Source organism: Manacus vitellinus, unplaced genomic scaffold (genome assembly GCF_001715985.3).
Source record: "Manacus vitellinus isolate BGI_N305 unplaced genomic scaffold, ASM171598v3 scaffold_7_pilon, whole genome shotgun sequence".
In the NCBI taxonomy this organism is placed as follows: Eukaryota; Metazoa; Chordata; class Aves; order Passeriformes; family Pipridae; genus Manacus; species Manacus vitellinus.
In genome coordinates, this window is record NW_021940813.1 from 11,771,678 (window position 1) to 11,793,921 (window position 22,244).

Here is a 22,244-nt window from a genome sequence, read left to right on the forward strand (position 1 = left end):
CCTCAGGCCAGGACAAGCATTTAACTTCCTGGACGATGAGGAAGATTGTTGTTGGGTTTTGTTGGAAGCCCACAGGACAATTCCTGTGTCGAGCCTCTTGCTGCTGTTTTTGACGAACAATGGACATGGTAATTGTTTGCAGACTAAAGAAACTACTACATTGATTACAGTTAATTTTATGTGTGGAAGGTTTGCTTCTGCAGCCAAAAGTCCTAAGTATTTTATTTTTTAAAGATAAGAACGCCAGATTTACGGAAGCTGATGAAAGGGAACGTTCATGCTGCCTACTTTAGGCATTTAAGAGACACCCGACTTGAAATGACTGAGCCAAGAAGAATAGTTTCTTATAAAGCTGGGGAGCAGGTAGATAATTCAAATAATCTACAACTGAGGTTGCCTGGATTCCCTCTTACATGCATTTATTTCCAGTTTACTGGGGGCAGATAGATGATTTCTGGCACCTGCTAGAGGCTATTTCTAATACAATTTTTGTATGGAACTCTAGTCTTATATGCTGCTTATACAGGATGGGCAGGCACAAAATCACTTTGCAGAATGCACAATTAACAGTCTTCATCCTAAAAGCTTTTACATGGACTCTGAGTCCTCAACATATCTTTTGGAATGACAAGCATTTTCCTTGCAACAAGAACAGCAGGATTTTTGAAGTGTTGGCTTTCTTGTCAAAATAATGTTTAAGCAGCAGGGCAACCATTTGGGGTGTAAACTCATTTAGAATGAGTAAAAATTTACAAAAAGATGCTAAACATGTTCTTAAATTCACACACTGCTCCTGGAGCAGTTTTGCTGCTGTTTCACTGGGTTCAAGTGATGATTCAGTTCCCAAAGATGTGAGATTTTTTTTATCTCTAAACTGTTCTTGAAAAATTGCCTAGAGCTCCTTATAAACAAAGACATGGGCATAATTACCTTCCAGAATTATACTAAAGAGATATGTCAGGATCTTCATTTGCCTACATTTGATAATCTAGTTGAATTAAGTTTAAAATTCACAAATTTTGTACTTCGTACTTCACGGAAACAAAGATTCCTGAGAGTGAAGTATTTTATTAAGAAATTTTCTTCCTTATGAGTTTTTTAATTAAAAAAAAAGAACAAAATGAGTTTTTTTTTGTTTCATCTCATTTATTCCTAAAATGAACTTCTTAATCAATTGTTTTGTTCTACTTGTCTATTTCAAGTTTTCAGATGTAGATATTAACTTTAAAATAATTCACTATAACTTTTTGTTCTAGGACTGCTTCCAGTCATACTACAGAGAGACAGATATCCCATGATCTGGCTGCTGTTGGCAGAAAAAATGAGAATTTTCATCCTGTGTTTGAGCACATGGAATCTATAACACAAAATGTCGAAAAGGACCCATCAAAAGAATTTACTCAGGAAATAATCACAATTATTCATCAAGTTAAAGGTGGCTGTAGTATTTGGAATATATGTATGTGTTTATGATTATTAAACACAAATCTAATGGTTTGGATGTGATGTCTTGTAAATTCAGGCATTTGCCTTTGGCTTCATTCTGTTGTGTAAGGAAAATGTAGGTTGAGGATTTAAAGTAGCTGGGTGGAGAATGGCTGTAAGAAGGTCTCAGACCTTAACTGAGGCATTATTGTAGAGTGTTAGGGTCAAAAAGATTTTATACTACTACATGAGAGTAACCTGCTGATTTAGGAAACAAGAAAAAAAAAGAAGTTTTGTTGTAGCCACAATTTTCTAGTTATATGTGGTTTCTTTAATTTTTCAGATTAGTGTTCAGATTGCTGCATGGTGTTCAGTGTTGAATGTTATAGATTCTAGTAATTTGAGTAGTACCATCATAGAGCTGCTGATTAGTTAACTTTCTATTGAGTTTAATCTTACTAAATAAGAAGAATGTCTTAGTAGGGCTGGCCTGATCTTTCATTTGTGAATGTTAAACTGAAAGTGGAAATAGTTTGAAATTTCATTTCAGTAAAGTTGTCATGGTATCCTTAAGAATTAATCTTTTAAAAGATAGATTTTCCCACTGTGCATTTCAAATACAACGAATAACATTCTTGTATTTAATATCTATTCACAGCAAATTATTTTGCATCTTCTGACATAACTCTGCATGAACGGTTCTCAAAAATTCAGGATAAACCAAGTACAAATACAAATGAAGTGAAAATACATTTGGATCCAGAAATTCATAGGTAATGATTGAACTTTCTGTCTTAATTTATTTACATTCAGTAATTAATCTTCAGCAGACTTTACACAATGTGAAGTGTTTCTATTCCCTGACTAACCCACCTGCCCATATTCTTTAAAGCATTCTGTAGTTGGTCAGTGATGCTTTTGCTTTTATAGTGATGGCATTTTTTTATGTAATATTTTTGTGTTCCAGGAGAATTGACATGTCTCTAGCAGAACTTCAGAACAAACGAGCTGTGCCATCTGAATCTCCCCAGGTATCTTGATAGCTTAACTTTTTTGGCAAACAGTAAGTTCAAATGTTATATGTGTAAACAACATTTTTATTGGTACATAATTTTTACATGCTTTGAAGACCACCAGTAATTCTGAGTGTTTTGAGAAAAGTGCACACCTGAGCATGTTTACATATGTCACAGTGGTGCAAGTGCACCGTGTTCACTGACGAATAAAATGCAGATGTGTTCTCCAGAGTAGCTGGAGTGTGGCTATTCCTGCTGCTTGAACTGCTGTCTGATCTTAAACAGTGTAAATACTAAGTCTGTGACTGACATGTGGTTCTTGCTTTCCCTCTAAGATTACAAAAAGCCTTAATGTTTCTTCCACCCTACTGTTAGAATGACCCAGCATCCACATAGTTCCTCAGAATGCTGTTTTATCCCATGCTTTCATCTGGGGTCATAAGATTTTCTGTCTTCGTCTTTCTTTTCTGTAGTACAAGTGTGTGGACATCCAGCTTAATTCAGGATAGTAAAACTTCTTAAGATTTACCGAAATTTATGTGAATGTTTATGCCTTGGAAACTCCATGCAGAATTCCAGTGCTCCATTCACTGTTGCTTGGAAACTTGTAAAAAGGCATATATAGCACAAGAAAGGGTAATTGTTTAGGACTAGCTGTTAGTGTTTTAGACTTTGGATCCCTGGGTTGATGTGGATCCTAGGTGCAGACAGTTGATCTGTGTTAACAAAGTTACATACAGGGTGCTGCCCCTGAGGGACAGAATCAGGTCTGTTTTTAGTTCATACCAGGTAACTTGGCTTCCACCTTTCCTTTTAACTAGAACGTTGTAAGAGTGTTAGAAGATCCAAATGATCTACGGTATGATATAGAAAGGAGAAGAAAAGAGAGATTGAAGAATGAAGATGAGAGAGTCTTTCATGTAGATGGTGTAACTCCAAGGTAATTAGCAACTAATTTTGTTGACTCAAGCCTATAGTTCCCTTGTGTGTTCATTTTTGAACCCTTACACAGTTATGTTCACACTTGTGATTCTTTTCTGTAGTTTGGCCTTAAAAAGTTTGAGTGGGACTGAAATTCAACAGATGTACATTGCAAACTACTCTGTAATGAAGTGTTACCTTGAAAGATGTTAAACTGCATTGAGGAAAAAAGGAAAAGCAAGCCCAAACTGTAGCACTAAATGGGAAGAGGGGAGGAAATTAAAGATGGTTAACTATTTTTAAACTCCTCGATGTGCCATATAGCAACATTCTCCTGGTATTTTGTAGTTTCATAAAAGCATTCTAGGATGAATACATTATTGTGTTGCCCTGGTGGAATGTGGAATATCAACAAATAATTGGAATTTTTCTGATTCCTGGAGAATTTGAACAGTTGGAATTCTGGAATAGCATTTTACTGCTATGAATGCCTCCAGCAGCTTTGTTAAAGGTGTTTGCCCCAGAGGTGTTTGCTAACCTCAGTCATCCTGTTCCACTTCTGATATTGTGATATTTGATTGGAGAAAGGGACTTGTGTTAGCAGAAATGTTGATTAAAGCATTGCCACAATAATGAAATGTATCCACACTGTAGTCATGACTTGCAGATGTGCTGCTCTTTGTTAATTTTTAATGCAGTCTATAGGCAACTAATGGCAATACACACATTTGGAAAAACTGACTTGCGAAGGTGCAGAAGTAATTTCTTGTATTTGAGATTCTTTAGACAAAAAAAGTTAAGGTTAGCAAGTGAAGGAAAAAAATGCCTGGACTTGTTTTCATGTAGCCTTTTACATACCTGGGGCTGTATCTTTAGTGTATGTTTGGCCTAGTTTTCTGGGAAGGCTTTTTTTTTTCTTCTCTTTTTTTGCCACTTCCACGGTTACCCTCCTGCTTATCTTTTGTCTGTGTGCTCAAAGTGAGCAGTGCACATTTCTCTACTAAGTGTGGCTGTCAGGGTAATGTAGGCTGAGGGCAGTAAAGGCATCATAGGATTTTCCTGAGGTTGAGGAGGTTTAACAGTTCATGTGAGATACTGATGATGCCTATGAGTTTGTGCAGTGTGCCTCTATTTTTTCCTTATTAATTTATTTTCCAGCTAGGTAAACTATTTTTTTTTTTTTGTTTCATAAAATATGAGTTTTGACTTCTGGGGTTACTTTTCATGGTAAATGTTTTATTTAGACACTTACAGATGCATCTGTACTAGTAGTATGCTCAGTAAAAAAGGAAAAAAAACCAGAACAACGAAGTGCCATAAAAACAAGCAAGCAAAAGTTCAAATCCAGAATAAGCTGCTTGCTGAGGATGAAACGAGTATGTAGCAATTTATCTGAGCTTCTGTCGTATTGGGGATGTCATGAAATGGCAAGTTCTCTACAACTTTACAACTTTAGTGTGTGAAGATGCTGAAGTGCAAAAAGCGTTTCCACCAGTGGAGGGCAGCAGTGACCCGCCGAGAGGGCTGGGCCGGGGGAAACCTGACTTTCATAGCCAGAATTTCAGGAAGCAGAGCACCTCTGCTAATTTGTCATTGCATAAAAGAATGCACATTGCTATATAATTCTATGAAATTTGAACCTAGACTAGTAATTTGTCGAATATCCTAGGAAAAAAATTACTTAAAAACTGCCACTCTGCATTTGTGATACAGTTGCCAGAATAAGCTAATTTAAAATACAGGGTGTTGACGTGCCATGGCTTAACATGTTTACTGTTCTTTCTCTTTCCCTCTCTCTCTCATACGCATCAGGAACCAGCAAAGCTGCAGTCTTTCAAAGTTACAAACCTCTCAACTTGATGGCTTCCAAAAGCCTATGAGGTTCATTAAGCCAGCTTTCAGGAAATTTATTGGGAGACCTCATCTGGTAAGTCTAAATATAGAAATAGTAGCTTCTGCACTGTTGATGTATAATTCATTTTTTTTTTTTGCTGAATTGTCTGTGCTGATGTAAATTTAACAGTCTCTGTCTTACCCTTTTAAATTTCAAGTGAGGCTTCATTATCTTCCATCTGCGCTCAACAATAAAAATACTCATAATTTCACAGCCCTAGTGCAAGAGTACTTCCTCAGGTATTTGTTGGAGCAGAAATTAATACAAGTGAGCTAAAAATACTTTGCTACCACTGTTTCTCTTTCTGTAAAAGAAATATGTATCTAGTATCATATTTCTTCCACGTAATGGTGTAACATCTGCATGGTAAAATAGAAAGCCTTGTTATGGAGCAGGTAATCTGAGGTAATATTGAATAGCTTGAGAAAAAGAGTACTCTACTGCATTCTAGTTGTCAGTGGTTGGAAGGGAAGGTGTGAATCTTGTGTAGGTGGCATTGTTACTGAAACAGTGTTTCTCCTCATTATGACAAAAGTTCTGGAAAGCACTTATTTTAAATAAAAATGAGGAGCAAATCACATAATGAGAAGTGTCTGAAATAATGTTCCTGATGATGGAATGTTAAAGAATGGAATATCATATGTTCGTTGATATTGCATATATGAAACCTAGTTTTGGACAATTAGTCTTTCTTAGGCTATCTTTCCATGGTGTACTTTAATACTGAAATGGTCAAGACAGTTCTATTACGTTCAGTAGAACTGAACTTGTCTGGTTTGGAAAATTCCTTCTAAATAAATGTAGTAATTTCCAATTGCTTGTGCTTGTCCAACTTGGGGAACTGGTGAGACTAGAAAAGCTTTATTAATGTGTGTAGTATAATTCTAAAACGTTTTCTTTCTGATGGCTGCAAAATAAAGAGGAGATTAACAGAAATTGTCATTCTTTATACACTGTTAACTAATACCACCCTATGGACAGGGTTCCAGAAGCCCATGAAACTTGTCTGAGATCCATCAAAAGTAGCTTTTATGTAATCATTTCTGGAATGTAGCTGTCTTGCTATATGGTTCTTTCAGTGTAAGGGAATGCAAGATTTTAATGGTAAAAAAATATTACTTACTCCAGACTAAGATTAAAGCTTCCCAACACAAGTAGTAACTGCTCATTAAGTAATTGTATTGGGTCTGACTGAGATGGAGTTAATTCTTCCCTCAGCAGCCCTCACAGTGCTGTGGTTTGCATTGGTAACCAGGAGGGTGTTGGTAACACAGCAGAGTTTTGGTTACTGGTGGGCAGTGCTCCACAACATCAAGAGTGCCTCTCCCACATCCCCCCTCACCCACTAGGCTGGGGGTGGGCAAGATCTTGTGGGCATAGGCCAGGACAGCTGACCCAAACTGACCATATGACATCTGCTCAGCAATACAAGCTCAGGGAAAGGAAGGATATATGGGGAGGAATTGATTATTATGACATTTGTCCTGTGGAGCAACCACTGTGGGTACTGAAGCCCTACTTCCTGGGAAGTGGATGGTTGTTGCCTGCTGATGGGAAGTAGAGAGTAAATCTATTGTTTCCCTTTGCTTCTGCTTGCAGACTTTGATTTTGCTTTATTGAACTGCCTTCTTGACCCATGAGTTTTTTTAAATGTTTTTTTCTCCTTCCCTGCCCTGCTGAGGAGGGGGATGATAGACTTGCTTGGTGGGCACGTGGCATCCCAACAAAATCAACCCACCAGAGTAAAACAGTATTGCAATAAAAAGGAGGTTAATTTCAAATAGACAATAAATTATTGTTAAATGTGCTGAATATTCAGGAAGATTGTATTTTCTATTTAATAGTGAACTGCAAACATGCAGTCTTTAGGAAGTCCTGCACTGCAGTAAGGAATTGTTCCCTTTGGAACAACAGTAGCTGTGTAAGCATGGCCATTACAAATGCAAGGCATCCTAAAGATGGAATGACTTCATGGTCAGCCATGCAGAGGCTGGTTATGTCTTGAAGGTACAATTGTCTGTCTGTGGTGGTGGGGAAACAGTTTTCCCCCTGAAGTTATAAAATGGTAAAACCCCAGGGGGTGGTGACCCTTGAAGTTTTGAGGTTTTACCCAATGAGCGCTTCTGCAAAATATAAACACATCACAAGCAGAATGGAAGAGAAGGTAGTTGTAGTTGTTGTTCAAGAAGTAGCCGTGTTGTAAAGCCATGAGGAGAAGCAGCAGCAGCCCCACTGGGGGCTGGGCCCCCCAGCCCCAGCTGGGGGGGGGCTGCAGGGACTTGGAACAGTGTTAAACTGAGCTAAGTGCCTGTAGCTAGAAAGCTGAAGGAGTTTTCTCCACCGTGAGTGGGCAAACAGAGCAGCAGTAGAGGCAGCAGCGGACAGAGGACAGTGGCAAAGAGCCAACAGATAAGAACTGAAGAAGCAGCAAACAGAAGATGCAGCCAAGGGAGACACAAGAGTTGTCTGAGAGAGCCGAGAGAGAGAGCCGGCAGCAGAGAGAGAACTGAGTTCTACAGAGAAAGTTTGGGTAAGAACTGAAACTAAAACCCCAAACTCCTTGGAGACCTCCGAGAAAGGAGGATGATGATGGACTCTTACTTGAAAGAGTCTTTAAGTGCTACAGCACTGCAGAAAGGAGCTAAAGAGCTCCGAGAAGGAATGCGGAGGGGGTGACCTTGGCCCCCCTGCTGCTTGAGACAGAGCACAGAGCTCTGCAAAGGGACTTGTATCCCCTGAAGATAAGGACCATCACGAAGACCCCTGAGCTTCGTGATATGACGTGGTGATAGCGCCCTTGTCCTGGGAAACACAGCCCACGGAAGAGAAGACCCTTGCTTTAGATGATGGGCCACGAGGGCTTGGATACCCCCTTGTGTGTACTGGCAAAGATCCAGCTCCAGCTGCTGCATGGAAGAGAGAGAGAGAGAACCTGCTGCCTTAGAGACACTGCTGCTCTGAGAGTAGGAAGGGATCTTTTCTTTCTTCCCTCCTGGTCTTTTATTTGGAGGGGAGAAGAGATTTGATCCATTGTAAATACTTATGTCATGGTAGAGATAATTAAGACTGTATATAATGTATTGTAGTATTTATTTGTACAGTCATTGTAATATATTCCCTTTCCCCCATTTGAGTCTCGTGTATTGTCTGGAAACCATCTCACACTGGGTTGAGATGTGGGAGGGGCTTTGGACTAGGGAATTAGATTTTGGGGTTCTCAAACCTTGACATTGTCTAACCTTTATTGTAACAAGTGTCCATCTAGCCTTGTACTCTACTGACAAAAGGAGGATAGCTAAAGAGGGAAGTAGAAAATCAGAACAAATATTTTTTTTTTTTTTTAATTTAAAACCTCTGGTTTAGGAAGTTTCTGAGAAGTAGGTTGCTATATCTTTGTATCAAGTTATTCTAATGTTCGTGTTTCCATGAGTGTACTTTAGTCTTGAGGAAGGTGAGAATGGGAAAGGCTATATCCACAGTTAATTAAAGCAAGCTTTGTTTTAATTCCTAGAGGTTTATTTCTAACTGTAACAAGGAATTTTCTTGAATACTTTTTTTCATCTTGATGAATTCCCAGCTTTAAGGAAGAGTGTACTTCAACTGGGAGCTTCCAGCTTGTGTTGCGTGGAAGAAACTAATTTGATTTTTGTGGAGTGTCTTCATATTCTTAGAATAAGAAGGGAGCTGCAAGTTTCCTGACATGGTTTTTCCTCTTTAATTTTAAGTTTCCATACCTTTTTCTCAGAAAAGCCACTTTGATTACTTTGAACTCACTCCATAAAGTCTTTCTTCCTCTCTTTTTTTGTTATCTGAATCTCTTCTTGTCAAGGCATTGTAAGAAGCTAAATAGTTGAGTTGTAGATAATAATATAGTCTAAAACAGCAAAGAAAAAAAATAAAGTTTAAATTCTGGTTAAAAGTTAACTTGGATTCTGACACCATTCTATTATGTTTATACACACACACACCACACCTTCAATTAGTAACAGTGTTCCTGGAGAGTTTTGGTAGTTTACTAGTGAAAAAAGTTCTGTGAACAGCAAAATATGCATTTGCATTTCTTATTAGATGTTAGAATATATTAAATACTTCAGGACAATTCTCTTCTTAGGTTCTTTTTAAAATATATTTGAAGCTGTTAAAATTTCCTTTGAGAAAATGGAGTTCAACAGCATTGGAATGCGTCTGTGATTATTCAAGAATGGAACATAAACAAAAAAAATAATTTGATTGATAAGGGTTCATCAGTAAGTCTGTTCTGTCTGTATTAGGTGACTTTAATGTAGTACATGCCAGTATATGCCAAGGATTCTGTAAATATTTATGATCCTATGTAATGATGGAAGAGGATGACATCTTCTAGAGGTAGCTGTCATAGGGAAAGTTGGAAAAGGGCCAAAATGCACAGGTAGGTCAGTGGCTGGAGTGCTCTGTTTTAGGCAACCATGGCTGTTTGACTGCAGCTGTTCAGGGTGTTGACACAACAATTTCAATACCAATTGTCTGTGTGACTTGCTTTTGAAATTGTCTGTGTTTCTGTGGTGGGCAGGTAATCCTCAGATGCTCTCCTGAAACATAGAGTTAAAAGTAGAATTTTCTAAGTACCAGTGTAACATGCTACACAGTTGTTTGGTTGCTGTGGAGGTGTGCACACTAACAGGGTGTGCCTCTGCCATCCCTTCAGCCAGCCTGCACTGCAGGCCCCTTGCTCCTGGTACTCTGTTCCTTTAAACTGTGTCATTGTGTCAAATGCTACAAGACTGAAAATGTTGCAATATTTGTTAGGATGACCTGAACATTTTTTATTTTTCTCTTGAATAATTTAGTAACCTTAACCTATAACTCTGTTTCTCTACTAGAATTCTTACTATTCTTCAAAACCAAGTGATACTTACCCTCACAGACGAATTAGAGGACACCTTGAAAATGCAGGACCCATCAGAAGGCACTTTAAGGTACAGATCAACTTTTATCAGTTGTTTGTATATAAAATGGTGATTGAACCTGTTGAGTTTAGTAACAGGACACACACTTTTGAAGATATTAAATGCCATGCAACGTAGTGTCATCACAGCTGAATTGTTTCCATTGTTCCAATGGGAGGCTTAGCTTTTAGCAGGTAAGAGGGCTGGCAGTGGATTGAGCAGAGTTGTCCAGTATTGTGTCCATGCAGTTGAAATAAATAAGTTAACTGCAAAGTTGAGAAGAAGAACTGCAGAAATTGGACAGTGACTAGAAAGCTCATCTATCCAAAAAACCAAGCTGCTCAGCTGTCTTTCCTTCACGTGGCAGAAGCCCAGACTATTTCCAAAGACTGGGAGATATGAGTTGTATTACTTTCAGAATTGTATTACTAACCTTTTCAAACAGGGGTTTCTGGGGAACTCATCTTTTGTGAGTACCCTGCGTACTGCTAGCTGTGCATAAAAAAGATTGAAGGAAGTGAAGTTTTATTCTCAGGGCCTTAAGATGTTAAAGGGGTGGGCAACTACTTTCTGGGGTAGTGCAACAGCTTTCTAATACCTTTTGATTGCAAAGTGTATCCTGGGTTCAGCAGAAAAACAAAACACTTTCTTCCTTTTCTCCTAACAGTGAAATGCTATGTATGGGTCCAGTTAGAGCTGTTTATGTGAGAAGTATTAATCAAATCTAGAGCAACTTACACTAATTTTCTACCTTAAAATTACCCTTACTTTTTTAATAGATGTGTTTTCAGGAGTAAAGTAAGACACAGAATAGGTAGTCATCTTTCCTGTTTTGTAGATAGTGAAGTTGAAGTAAAATTTTAATGGCTAAGTAGCTGTAATTTTTGGATGAAACTTTTTGATTTTCTCCTTTCCCCCTTCTTCCCCTTCCCCCCCAGCTAAACATAAGAACTGTTGGATAAAAAGGCTTTTAGGCTCTGCTGTTTACGTGTGCACTGCCACTCAATCTCAGATAGCTAAGTTAATACTAGCAAAAAAGGCTGTCTTTATTCTGATGGAGAAAAGTCTTTTTCCAAGCTGAAGTTAGCAAGTGTCAGCCTGATATAACTATTTTAATAAGTAAGGACATCATAGCCTCTTGATCAGCATTCCCTCCATGTTGTCAGCCTCCAGGTGATGGAAGTGTCTTTAGCACTGGCTGCCAGAACTGGCAGTGTTGATAGTGGATGCTCCCTTCATTTACCTCAGTTCTGCTGGAGACTGGACAAGCATGAAACTGTCCATTTAAGTTGTCATCTCACAGATTATACGAATATTGTTGTATCCAATGATCTGTCCCATGGCGTTTTGATATTTGTAGGGAAAATAGCATATGCACTCATATTGCAGTTTGCATATTTGTATAGCACTTTTATCATTGCCATGGAAACAGCAATGCTGATTTCACTTAATTTCATCAACTTTTTTTTACATTTAATTTCCTCCTGTGTAAAGGGGCTTTTCCTTCTCATGCTGTTGGTGAAATTAAGGTGATTTGACTATCTTCTATACTCAGGACTTTCTTGGCTGATTTAAAAAAAACACACAACAACATACAAACGAAACCCCACCAAAAAAACACATGGAGAGAATCCTGTTCTCTGCCACCCCAACCCCCTCCCAAAAAATCACACCCCATTTTTTCTTGATAAATATATAATAGGGGCATTTAAACTTAGTAAGCAAAAAATGGGGGTTACTTGGAGTATTTTTTAAAAAAACATAAGGTCTTTTCCCACTTTTTGAGAAAAGACAAAAACTGCTGTTCTGAAGTATAAAGGATCTGGAGAAGTTTCACAAAATTTAAAAGGTCTTTTTTGTAATGACACTTTGCAATGAATCACTAAGCCAGGCTTTGAGTACGGGCACAGTGATCTTTAAAACTAAACTGCCTTCACTTTTTAAACACAGTGCAGTGTATTAATGGCTGTGGTGGGTTCACCCCTGCTAGCAGCTGAGCACCACACAGCTGCTGCCCACTCTCCCCTCAGCTCCCTTCCTCTCCCAGCAGTATGCGAGAGAGAATGTGGAGAACAAAAGTGAGACAGCTCATGTTGAGATGAAGACAGTTCAACAAGTGAAGAAAAGAGGAAGAAAAAAGTGATGCAAAGGCACTCACCACCTCTCACGAGGTGACTGATACCCAGCTGGTCCCCAAGCAATGGCTGCCTACTCCAAAACCACCTTCCCTCAGTTTCTGTTGCCAGAGAGGCAACAGGAGGTCATATGGCATGTGACATCCCTGTGCTCAGCTTGGGCCAGCTGTCCTGGCTGTGTCCCTTCCCAGCTTCTTCCTTGGTGTACTTGCTGAGGGGCAGAGTGGGGGAAGAGGAGAAAGTGTTGGTCCAGTGCAGGTACTGCTGGGCAATAACCAAAACACTGGTTTGCTCCCAGTGCAGTTTTAGTCACAAACACAAAACACAGCACCATGCAAGCTGCTGTGAAGAAAACTAACTCCATCCCAGCCAGACTCAATGCAGTGGTATCTATTTGCTCATGTAGCTTGTTTTAGAACCTCAGGCTATTTGTTCATAGGAATTATCATTTATAAAACAGTCTTTATGTAAAACTAAATGCTACTTAGGCAGGTTTTTTTTCTTATTTTTACACCAGAAGTTACTGATGTTTTCCACACACTTTAGATTACCTTATTTTGCTCTAAGCTATGTGTGACTGAGGTGCTTGTATATATATCATGTTAACTTTGTCTACAACAGATTCTGTTCTACATTAATAATACTGCTATTCCCCTCCCTCCCCACTTATGGAACATGTAGATACTTGAGTTGAAACATCTAAGCTGTCTGTAATGGAATTTTCAATCTCTTGGAGCTTTTCCCCATCTCTTACTTGTTCTGCTCCTTTGCCTATTGTCATACAAGTGCAGTGGCAGACCACCAAGGCCCCCTTTCTAGCCTCTGAAGTCAAAGAGAACCATAGCAGCTATGGGGGGAAAAGGGAACTTTTAACTGTGTTCAGGGCGTTAATCCAGCATTAAAAATGCCCTTCAGTTTTCCCTGGGTAGGCATATACCCACTTAAAACAGCCAAGTGCACATAAATTTTTTATGCCTGCACTTTGATACTCTTCAGGAAAGGCACTGGCATTTAATAGCCTTCTGCAAGTGACCTCCATCAGAGTAACCTTGGAGGAATGATGGGGCCAGCTTCTCAGTTATCTCCTGCAAAGTAGGTGGGTGAAGTGACTTGGGAAATAACAAAACCTCTGTTCTTTACATGTACAGTCCTTTCTTAGTTGCTCATCAGCCACATAGTGGAAAATGCAGTGGAAAAACTGGTACTAAAGTTATTGCAACTTCAGAGCATGTGATTTTTCTTGAAGTGATCCTTACTCTGTCAAAAGGAGACCAGTTTTGCCAAAGTAATTATGTCATGCTCAAGAAGGGCTATTTCTGTGATATATTTTTTCTCCTACCCTTCAAAGGTGTTTGTAAAAAGACAGGACTTTATATGGTCAAGAGGTTTCCTCTGATTTTAGCTGAAAAGCCATTGTTTGTTTAAATTTGGATGGGGTGGAGAAACTAAATTTAAAAGATCAAAGTATACATGAATGCTTTATGTCAGGACTGTGCTGGAAAACTTAAAATGGCAGTACTGCAAAACTATGAGAAATTATGACAGTTTTTCTTACTCTAAAGATTTTTACCACCTATTTTGTTGGATGTCTGAGTGCTTAGTAATAAAAATCTTTTTCTAGCTTTAGCTGCTGTGGTCAGTGTTGATCTTGCTTCTCTTTGTGTATTTATAATGCCATTCATTGTTAAGTCTTTTGCTGTCTCTATGGCCTCCGCTCCTAGTCTCATGCTAGGTTAGTTTACAGTATTCCAGTCTGGGGGTATCAAAGGCATAGAGCAATGTATGTATGTACATTCAGACTGTAAAGACCTTAAACTATATGAAAAGCATATATACTGACTTCTGCGACACCTGTGCCCACTGCAAGCTTGGCATCACTGAATTTGTTTGTGGCAATGAGGTGTTGTCTGAAAGTTTTTTGTTGATGGAGTGTACCTCTCCTTAAAGGTTGAAAAAAAAAATGTTTAAAGGCTGTACAATACACTTGCTTTTTTCCTAAGAGGAAGATAATTTAGATGTTTTAAACAGTAATGCAGTAGGTCTTCAAGCCAAGTGGTAGCTAATGGTCTGAGGAATAATAAATGGAAGTAAAGGAACAGGGTGTGCACTTCCAAATGCACGCTTCTGTCACTGGGTGCTGTAAGTTTTACATGTGTATAACTGTAAAATGAACTTCTGAGTTTTGGTGCCCTCATTTTGCACATTTTTTTTCCTCCCTTCCCCCAGAGCAACTCTGCAGATGGCCGTTTGCAATCCCATTATAAATCAGGCTTAGTACAGAAGGGTTTATATATTCAGGCTAAGTACCAGCGGTTACGTTCTGTTGGTGTAAGGGGATTTACCACTAATAAATTCAGAGATGGATTTTTGAGGAAAGAAAAGGTAAGTTGGATTAATTTATTTTTTTTACTAAGCCATTTATAAAATATGCATATTCATAAGATCCATTTCAATTTTTAAATCCTCATGGAATAACTTTGATAGAATTTTCTGGAATATTGACTCTTTGTACTTTACAGGCAACCTTGATTGTGTACTCCTGTTTCTTCCATGTTTATTCTATGGAAACTTGCTGAAACTTGCTTCGGGTAACTGCAAATCAGAGGTGGCCTCTGAGATTCTGTGGTTGCCCCTGTTTCAGTATTCTTTTCTTGAACTCAGTTGATTTCTCTTCCTACTGACAGGACAAGAAAGTGGCCTTCTGTGAAAAAAAATACTCTGTCCTCTTAAGCTATGGTTTTAAATCGAAGTGAAGGGTATTAATTTTTTAATACATCTGTGTGCTTCCCCTCTTTGTTATGTTACCTTAAATTAATCATGTGCTTTAAAGTATGCACCGGTGTGCTGCTCTGAATAAAACATCCTACACTATATAATGTCTCTGTAAAATGGTTTGATAAGCCTGAACTGGAATAGGCATATCTGGTTTATGATGCTTTGATTTTCAGTGTGTATGCGACAACAATAATGTTGAACTGCAGAAGAACTTGTGAACCATATAAAATGTTACAGCTTTTATGAGGATCAGTAGTTAAAACATTCTAAATCCTGTGTTAGAATTGAACAAATATGATCAAAGTAGTATGAAGTTACTGGTGACATCAGAGAGTTGGATTAGATGACCCACACAGCCCCTTGCAGTTCTGTGTTCTTGTGTGAATTCTTGTTTTGTAATTCTGTGTCCATACAGCTACAAGTAAATACACTTGCATACATAAGAATTTGTAGTTGGATTAGAGTTCAGCTCTTAGAGTACAGAGGCACCTTAGAGCACAGATTCTTACAGCTGTTTTCAAAAAACCTCAAGTTGACAACCCAGTGCGGGGGGGGGAGAAAGCCCCCCAAAAATGTTAAACACACAGAATAAAAAACAAACCAGAAAGAAACCAGGCACTTGGGACAAGGTAAATGGGTCACTTATTACTGAAGTATACTGGAAAATGCCTCTTATATTTGCATGGGCCCTGACAAGTATTACCTCTGAAGGTTAAATTGAATTGGAATTAGTCAATAATAGATATAGAAAGATTACACCACCACCCCCAAAAAAATTATGACTTTGTAAAATGGGTATAGAAGTGTTATAATTTTATTGTAGTGGGCTTTCCCCAGTAATTTCCAGTGTTCTTCTATAATTGGCTATTAAGGTTCTTGTCTGGAACCTATAACACATGCTTAACACAATCTGGCTACTAGATATTATGATTTGAATCACAGAATTATAATGAGTTCTAAATTTTGATTTTTTTTTTTGAATTTGAGTATGTTTAAGTAAAATAAATGCTGACGAGTAAGTATGACAACCATTTTCTTAACAGCATAATGGTTGCTGGTTGGCTAATTCTTAAAAACCAGAACTGTTCCTCAAACTCTAGCATTTTGCCTGTTGTAACAATTAAACTTGTCAAGATTTGTTAAAGTGGCCTGAACATCTTTATTTCACTTTACTTCATTGGAAATAATAATACTTGTGCATCCTTTAGGGTACAGTCTTTACAATTGTGCTGTTTCAATCCATAATTGAAAGAATCTTACATGTTACATACCATAATACAGTACTTATGAAAGTTGAGAGGGTTTTTCTGCTGTTACAAATTGGGAGTAATTATTTTTTTTCTCTGTGTAGGGAAATCTAAATATTGCAACAGAAACCTGAACTGAACTGTGATCCTGAAGTTGAAACAGATAACACAGCAAAGGGAGCATCTGTTCGTTTTTTGACAACTTTGTCAAGACTTAAAATAGGATAAAGGAACTAACGCTGTAACTTTCGTGATTAAAAAATAACTTTATTTTGAATGCTGCAGAACTTTTTTACAGTTTTAATAATTGCTTTTAAAGTACAGTATTCAACTGAAACATCACGGTGTGTACCTTTTAGTTCCTTTGGCATACCAGTCTCAAGTAAGGAAGTCGTTGAAGGGAGTCTTATTTATTAAATACTTTCTCTCTCAGCATGTTGTTACAGATGGAACTTGAGTTGTTATACCCAGAAGTTTATACGTTGAAAGTTTATTGCTTATGTAATAATAAAAAGGAAAAAAAAAAGTGCCTGAATTGTTTGGTAATAGCACATTAGCTCAGGATTTTCCAAGTAATGACCTTTTAGGTTGTGCAATAGATTTTACACCTCTGTTCAGCCATTTCCATAAAACAGTATTTTGTATTACTTTAGTTTAATAATATACTTGGGTTTCTGATATGTATGTACATTTGTAAATTGTTAGAATGTTGGGACAACTTTTGGCATTTGATTAAAATGAATGGGAACGGGCAGGTATGTAAAGTTATGTAGCAGTAGCTTATAACTGCACTGAAAGCATGCTTGGGTTTGTTAGAGGGTTAGTTGGTCTGTACTCAAAATTATTCTGTCTCATTATATTTTGGTGTATGAGATTCTTGACCGAGCCACATTTCTCTAATCTTTTTTTGTTATAAATGATTTGGTGATTTCCTGGATTCTGAAATTGGGGCCTGAAGTATTTAATTTCAAGAAAAACAAAAAATGTAAGTTTTTGAAAGCATGTCTTCTAGCAAAGCTGTTCATAATTGAAACTGCTTTAAATGCAGATAGCTTGTAATTTTGCCAGTGATTCTCTGAAGTTTACCTTACTGCAATATTGTTGGGCTGAGCACAAAACTCAAATAGCCAGACCTGTTTCATAAGCAGCTATAAACAATATTGTATCTGTTTCCTGTTTATAGCCTTTGCCTTAATGCATAAGCTGTGGTAGGGTTGTGTGTCTGTATTACAGGTTTGTTTGGACTTTTTGCTGATGGTAAGTTAAAGACTCATAAAACGTAGTTTTAAGAGATGTTCTTAAGAAGGAAGTTGTTCACAATATCCATAATACATGCAGGCTAATGTATTTCCATAATTTCAAAGGTGTGTTAGCTATATAGAATGCAGGCTAGTCTCTGTTGTGGCTAGTAGATCAGAATTCAAATAATGGGTTAGGGGTATGTTCAGGGGAAAGGAAACTTGTTTTTTGGGTGGAAAGTCAGGATGTGATTTCTGCATGCTTTTTTTTGTAATGGTTTTTTCCACAATTTCTTCAGTAGAGGGACTATTTGAAAATGTGGTTATGGCTCAGAACAGCTAAAATGGTGTCATGTAAGATCTTCAGTTCATGGGGTGCACTGCTTAGCGTTCATGGGGAATAAGGCAGGAAGTGTGCAACATTCATTGATGCTATGGTCATTCAACAGTAACAGATGGTTTGTTTCTAAAATACAGATCTTCAGTTTAAATAACAATCATTAATGATTTAATTAGTTTTTCAGTAACCTCACATGCATACACAAAATGGGAAGTGAAAGGAAAGAAATTTTGTGGCCGGATAGAGGCAGGCAACTTTCTGCAGATAAGAAAGTGGTATTTTACTTACGCTGTCAGTGATGAATCTGGCAGAATCATCCCATGTAGAGTTACTGGGAGATGAAAATAAGGAATTGAAACAACAGGTTAAGTGAGTCAACCCAAAGCAAATGTGGAGTAGCTGCAGTTCTGATGAGTCTGCTGGTAAGGGAGCACTGCACAGGCCCCACAAATGAGGGCAGGTTTACCCTCAAGCCAACAAGCCTTTCACACAACTTTTGAATGTGCACTGTGAAAGACGTAAGAAGTGAAACCATATATGATAAAGGACGAACTACTGAAGTTGTATTGTCTTATTCAACAGGATACTACTGTGTCTGTAAGCTTCCTGCAGTGTTCTTACTAAAGCCTGGAAGTGAACTCATTGTTGAGCAAATGGGAAAAGTGGATACATGAAGAAACTTCTGACATGGCAGTTTTGCTAACACTGCTTGGAAGTAATGCTGAAGTAGTCAGACTTCAGTCAGTTAATGCTGCTTTAACCAGTTTTAAACATGTGACTGACTCCTCTGATTTTGTGCTTTCTTATTTTATCTATGCATGACTAGGTAACTCTAATTTGTTTTGTACTTTAACAGTTTAGCTTTCTGCTTTATTTCTATAACTGTGACCAACATACTACAAAGAAGTTTTGGGGTTTTTTTTGACATGTTTGCTTACTTTGATTCCCCCCCGCCCCTCACCTACCCCTACCCATCTCAAGATGAATGTAATGTGAAATATAGTTACTGTTTCAGTTGGTTTAGCTTTTATGTAAGGTGATACTATTTGCTCAAATCACATTCTTGACTGATAACTTCAGTAATTTGGGATCCTGTCATGATAAAACTTCCTACATTTTATAAAATGCGTACAGAAATGTATGAATTTTATAAAAATTCAAGGCTTAGATGCTAGAGGCATCTACTCTATATCTGGTGTGAGACATTGCTATGTAGATTTATCTTTGTGAATTACAGGGGCCTGTGTCTACATGCTTATAGCCAAATCATTTATTCTTTTAGCACAGAAAATTCTGTTGAACTGGAATACAGTGTTTGGTTGAGAGCATTGTACTGAAGTTACTGATTGGTTGTGGAGACACAGGAAAAAGTGTTAAGTAGAAGAAAGGTCAATTTACTTGAATAACTTGGTGCCTTTCTGTATTGTGACTGCATTGTAGAAAACACCTGTACAAAGACTGAAGTGAAATCCTGATCATTGCATTCTTTCTAATGGGAGCATGGATTGATAACAGTTCTTGTTAAAATAACTGTTTACTTTAAATGCGAAAGCCTCAGTAGGAAAACAGTGACTCTTTTATTAGTAAAGTCACTGCATTTGCATTGGAAGGGCAAGTTGAAAATGTGATTGTCTTAAGAGCTTTCTAGCTTTCTGTTTTATACTTTGAAAATACAAATGTGAATTGCCTTTCTTTTGTTTAGCTTGAAATGGCTGTTAAATGCTCATGTCATTCTCAGTTGTTCACATGTGAAATTGTTTTTTTAATTGCTATCCAAAATGCAATGGGTTTAATATGACTAGAGTCTTCCTACTAAGTGTCTGAAATACTGAGTGGCTATGATGTTAGCAATTACATTGCTGATCCATTTAATCTCTGCATAAGTTGGTTAGAATTGTTACTTTAAACTTTGTGATGATTGGGTTCACAAGGTTCACAAAATTCTGGGTCTAGTAAGAAACAACACATTGCAAGGCTTCTACCAGCCTGCCTTAACTCTAATAATTACTTACATGTTTAAAATCATTTTACCTGATGGATTTAGATGGTCTTGAGACCTGGACATAACTGTCTCAACTCAGGTAACTGATAGAGGTTGGGAAGAAATTCAGCTGATTGACTGCCTGATGTGTAACAGTTTTTATCTGCTGCCTTCTTCCTTTGGGCCTCAGGGTGAAATGCTGAGTTTTGTTTAAATGAACTTGGTTGCTTTAAAGACAGAAAAAAATCCCAAGATAACACTGTTGTGGCATTAAAAAAGGCAGAGTTCTCAAAACTTGCTTGTTATGCATCGGAAGGTTATTTTCTGCCATGTCTTGGAAATGGATAGTTAGAATTGCTTGGAGAAGATGATAAAAATCATAACAAAGAGAGACTGATTTCTCAGTGTTTACCTTAGATTGTAAATGGAGGGTGTTCTTTAATTTCCTTGCTTTCTGAAAGGAAAGCTTTTCCCATTCTGTGTTAGAAACATGCCTTTGCCTTTCTTCAAGCATCTGAACAGCAATCTACAATGTTCTTCATGGGAGAGCCCTCTTAAAAGACTTCAGACTTGCATCCTAATGAATCGGGGGGGAAAAAAAAAAGGATGTTTCTGCACATAACTCTGACCCTTGACAGATGTCATTCCATTGCTGCAGGATTTGAAGATAAGGAAGTTCTTCAGCCTCCTTATGAAGGAAAGAAGTAATAAAAGCCATTTCAAGATCTCTGAAAGCCTCCCTTAACACTTGACTCATTAATAGACCTTAAGGATAGTCATGAACGTTTGTTCTGTTTCAGGCTTTGTGAGCATAAATTTTCAGTGTCAAGATCAGAGAAAACTCGTCATAACACCTGCCCCTTCCTTCTGTGCCTGGTGGTTTTTGTTGTTGGAGGGCTTTTGAGAAGGTATTTAGCCTTGTGGTTTAGTAGCTCTGTGCTGCCTGCCACTTTAATACAGTTTTCTTCTGCTCACTCTTCATTCCTCTGAATTTTATCTAAGAAGTCTAAATCTCATGTTGTCTTAGTACTTCATTTTCTGTAAATAATGTAGTAGATGGCTTTCATTTTGTGACTGGCTTCTCTTATGTCTTTATTGAAGGGAAGAGACAGGGTGGAAACAGTTGTTGTTCGAGTACGTTCTTCATGGAATAAAAAAAGCCTCATTGTTTTGTTTAAAGAATAGCAGGAATTTTTTGCCCCCAGTTGAATGAGGGGAACTAATGTCCACTTCTAAGGAATAGATTGTTGGCGTTATTTATATTGTAGTTTCACAAGGACTGTCTAATGTGTGTATGTGCACATGTATGTACACATGCAAACACACTGTTAGAAGCCTTTAATGTAATTATTTCTAAGTGTGGATAAGAAATGACACTTTTGAACTACTGAAGCTGGAGTTAAATGCAAATGCAATTTAAGTCTGTAGTCTTTGAGTCCACAAAGGTGCTTCTGACAATGTTATCCCATATCTAAAAGCCTCATTCATAAGTATATATAGTAAGATGTAGGTATGTTTATATGTATGTTTAACATAGTTTATATAAAATAAATGTAAATTTTCTTTCTACAGACAATAAATGTTTTCACAAAATTTTTACTTAAAAATAATTCAGTGATTTGATTCAGTAGTTATTAATGTTTGTTGTCATTTTCAGGGTAAAAAACCCCATTTTTTTTCAAAATAAATTCTGTTGTGCAGGGAATGGAGAAGTACAAAAATGTATCCTTTCCGTTAGTGGCAGTTTTCTGTCTTCATATACAAATTACTATCTGAGGTTAGAACAGGTTTGTTTTGTGGGTTTTTTTTTGCTTAACCTTTCATTAATAGTCAAGGTGTTAGTGCTGTAAAATGTTATCTATATTTTATCTTTTATGACAGATTTTTTTTTTTTTTAATCTGCACTTCTCTGCTACTACCGTAGACCTGTGAGCAGAGGTGCCTATGCAGAAGCCTCCCCCCCTCGCGCGGTGCCTTTCTGTGCAAACGTGTCATTGATGCGTGCACAGTTACTGCTCTTCCTTTCCCTCGGTGTTACTGGAGCTTCTCCTCTCCCTCCAGTAAGAATAATCAGTGCTCCTGTGCGCCTCTCCTCTTTAGTGAAACATCATCACCACCACCATACGTGCACTCTTCTTTAATCTTTTTGTCTTTTCTTCCTTCTTTCCTTCCTTCCCTGCCGACCTCTAAAGCCAAACCTGTGAGGATGTGGGGGAAGGAAGGCTATCCCCCTCCCATCCCCTTCTCTCACGGGCAGGGCCTCCTTATCGCGGAGGTGCCGCCGCGTGTCCCTGAAGGCAGAGCCCCGGCGCCAGGACCGGGCACGGCTCCCGGGGCCGTGCGCGGA

At 38.0% G+C, this 22,244-nt stretch overlaps 1 protein-coding gene across 3 annotated transcripts in view; it reads left to right on the forward strand.

Annotated features, from left to right (window-relative positions):
* BCLAF3 (BCLAF1 and THRAP3 family member 3) overlaps positions 1–17,295 on the forward strand; it is a 30,513-nt gene extending 13,218 nt beyond the window's left edge. For 2 of the 3 annotated variants that reach the window (XM_029964729.1, XM_018084208.2), the window contains exons 6-13: positions 1,257–1,435; positions 2,084–2,198; positions 2,393–2,456; positions 3,263–3,381; positions 5,175–5,289; positions 10,116–10,211; positions 14,543–14,698; positions 14,836–15,189. In XM_029964729.1, the coding sequence (XP_029820589.1) occupies positions 1,257–1,435; positions 2,084–2,198; positions 2,393–2,456; positions 3,263–3,381; positions 5,175–5,289; positions 10,116–10,211; positions 14,543–14,698; positions 14,836–14,892 (901 nt within the window). In that variant the 3' untranslated portion in view covers positions 14,893–15,189. Of the gene's footprint in view, positions 1–1,256; positions 1,436–2,083; positions 2,199–2,392; positions 2,457–3,262; positions 3,382–5,174; positions 5,290–10,115; positions 10,212–14,542; positions 14,699–14,835; positions 15,190–16,442 lie in introns of those variants that run through there. The other variant, XM_029964730.1, reaches the window with a different exon arrangement.
* Positions 17,296–22,244: the final 4,949 nt, after the last annotated feature.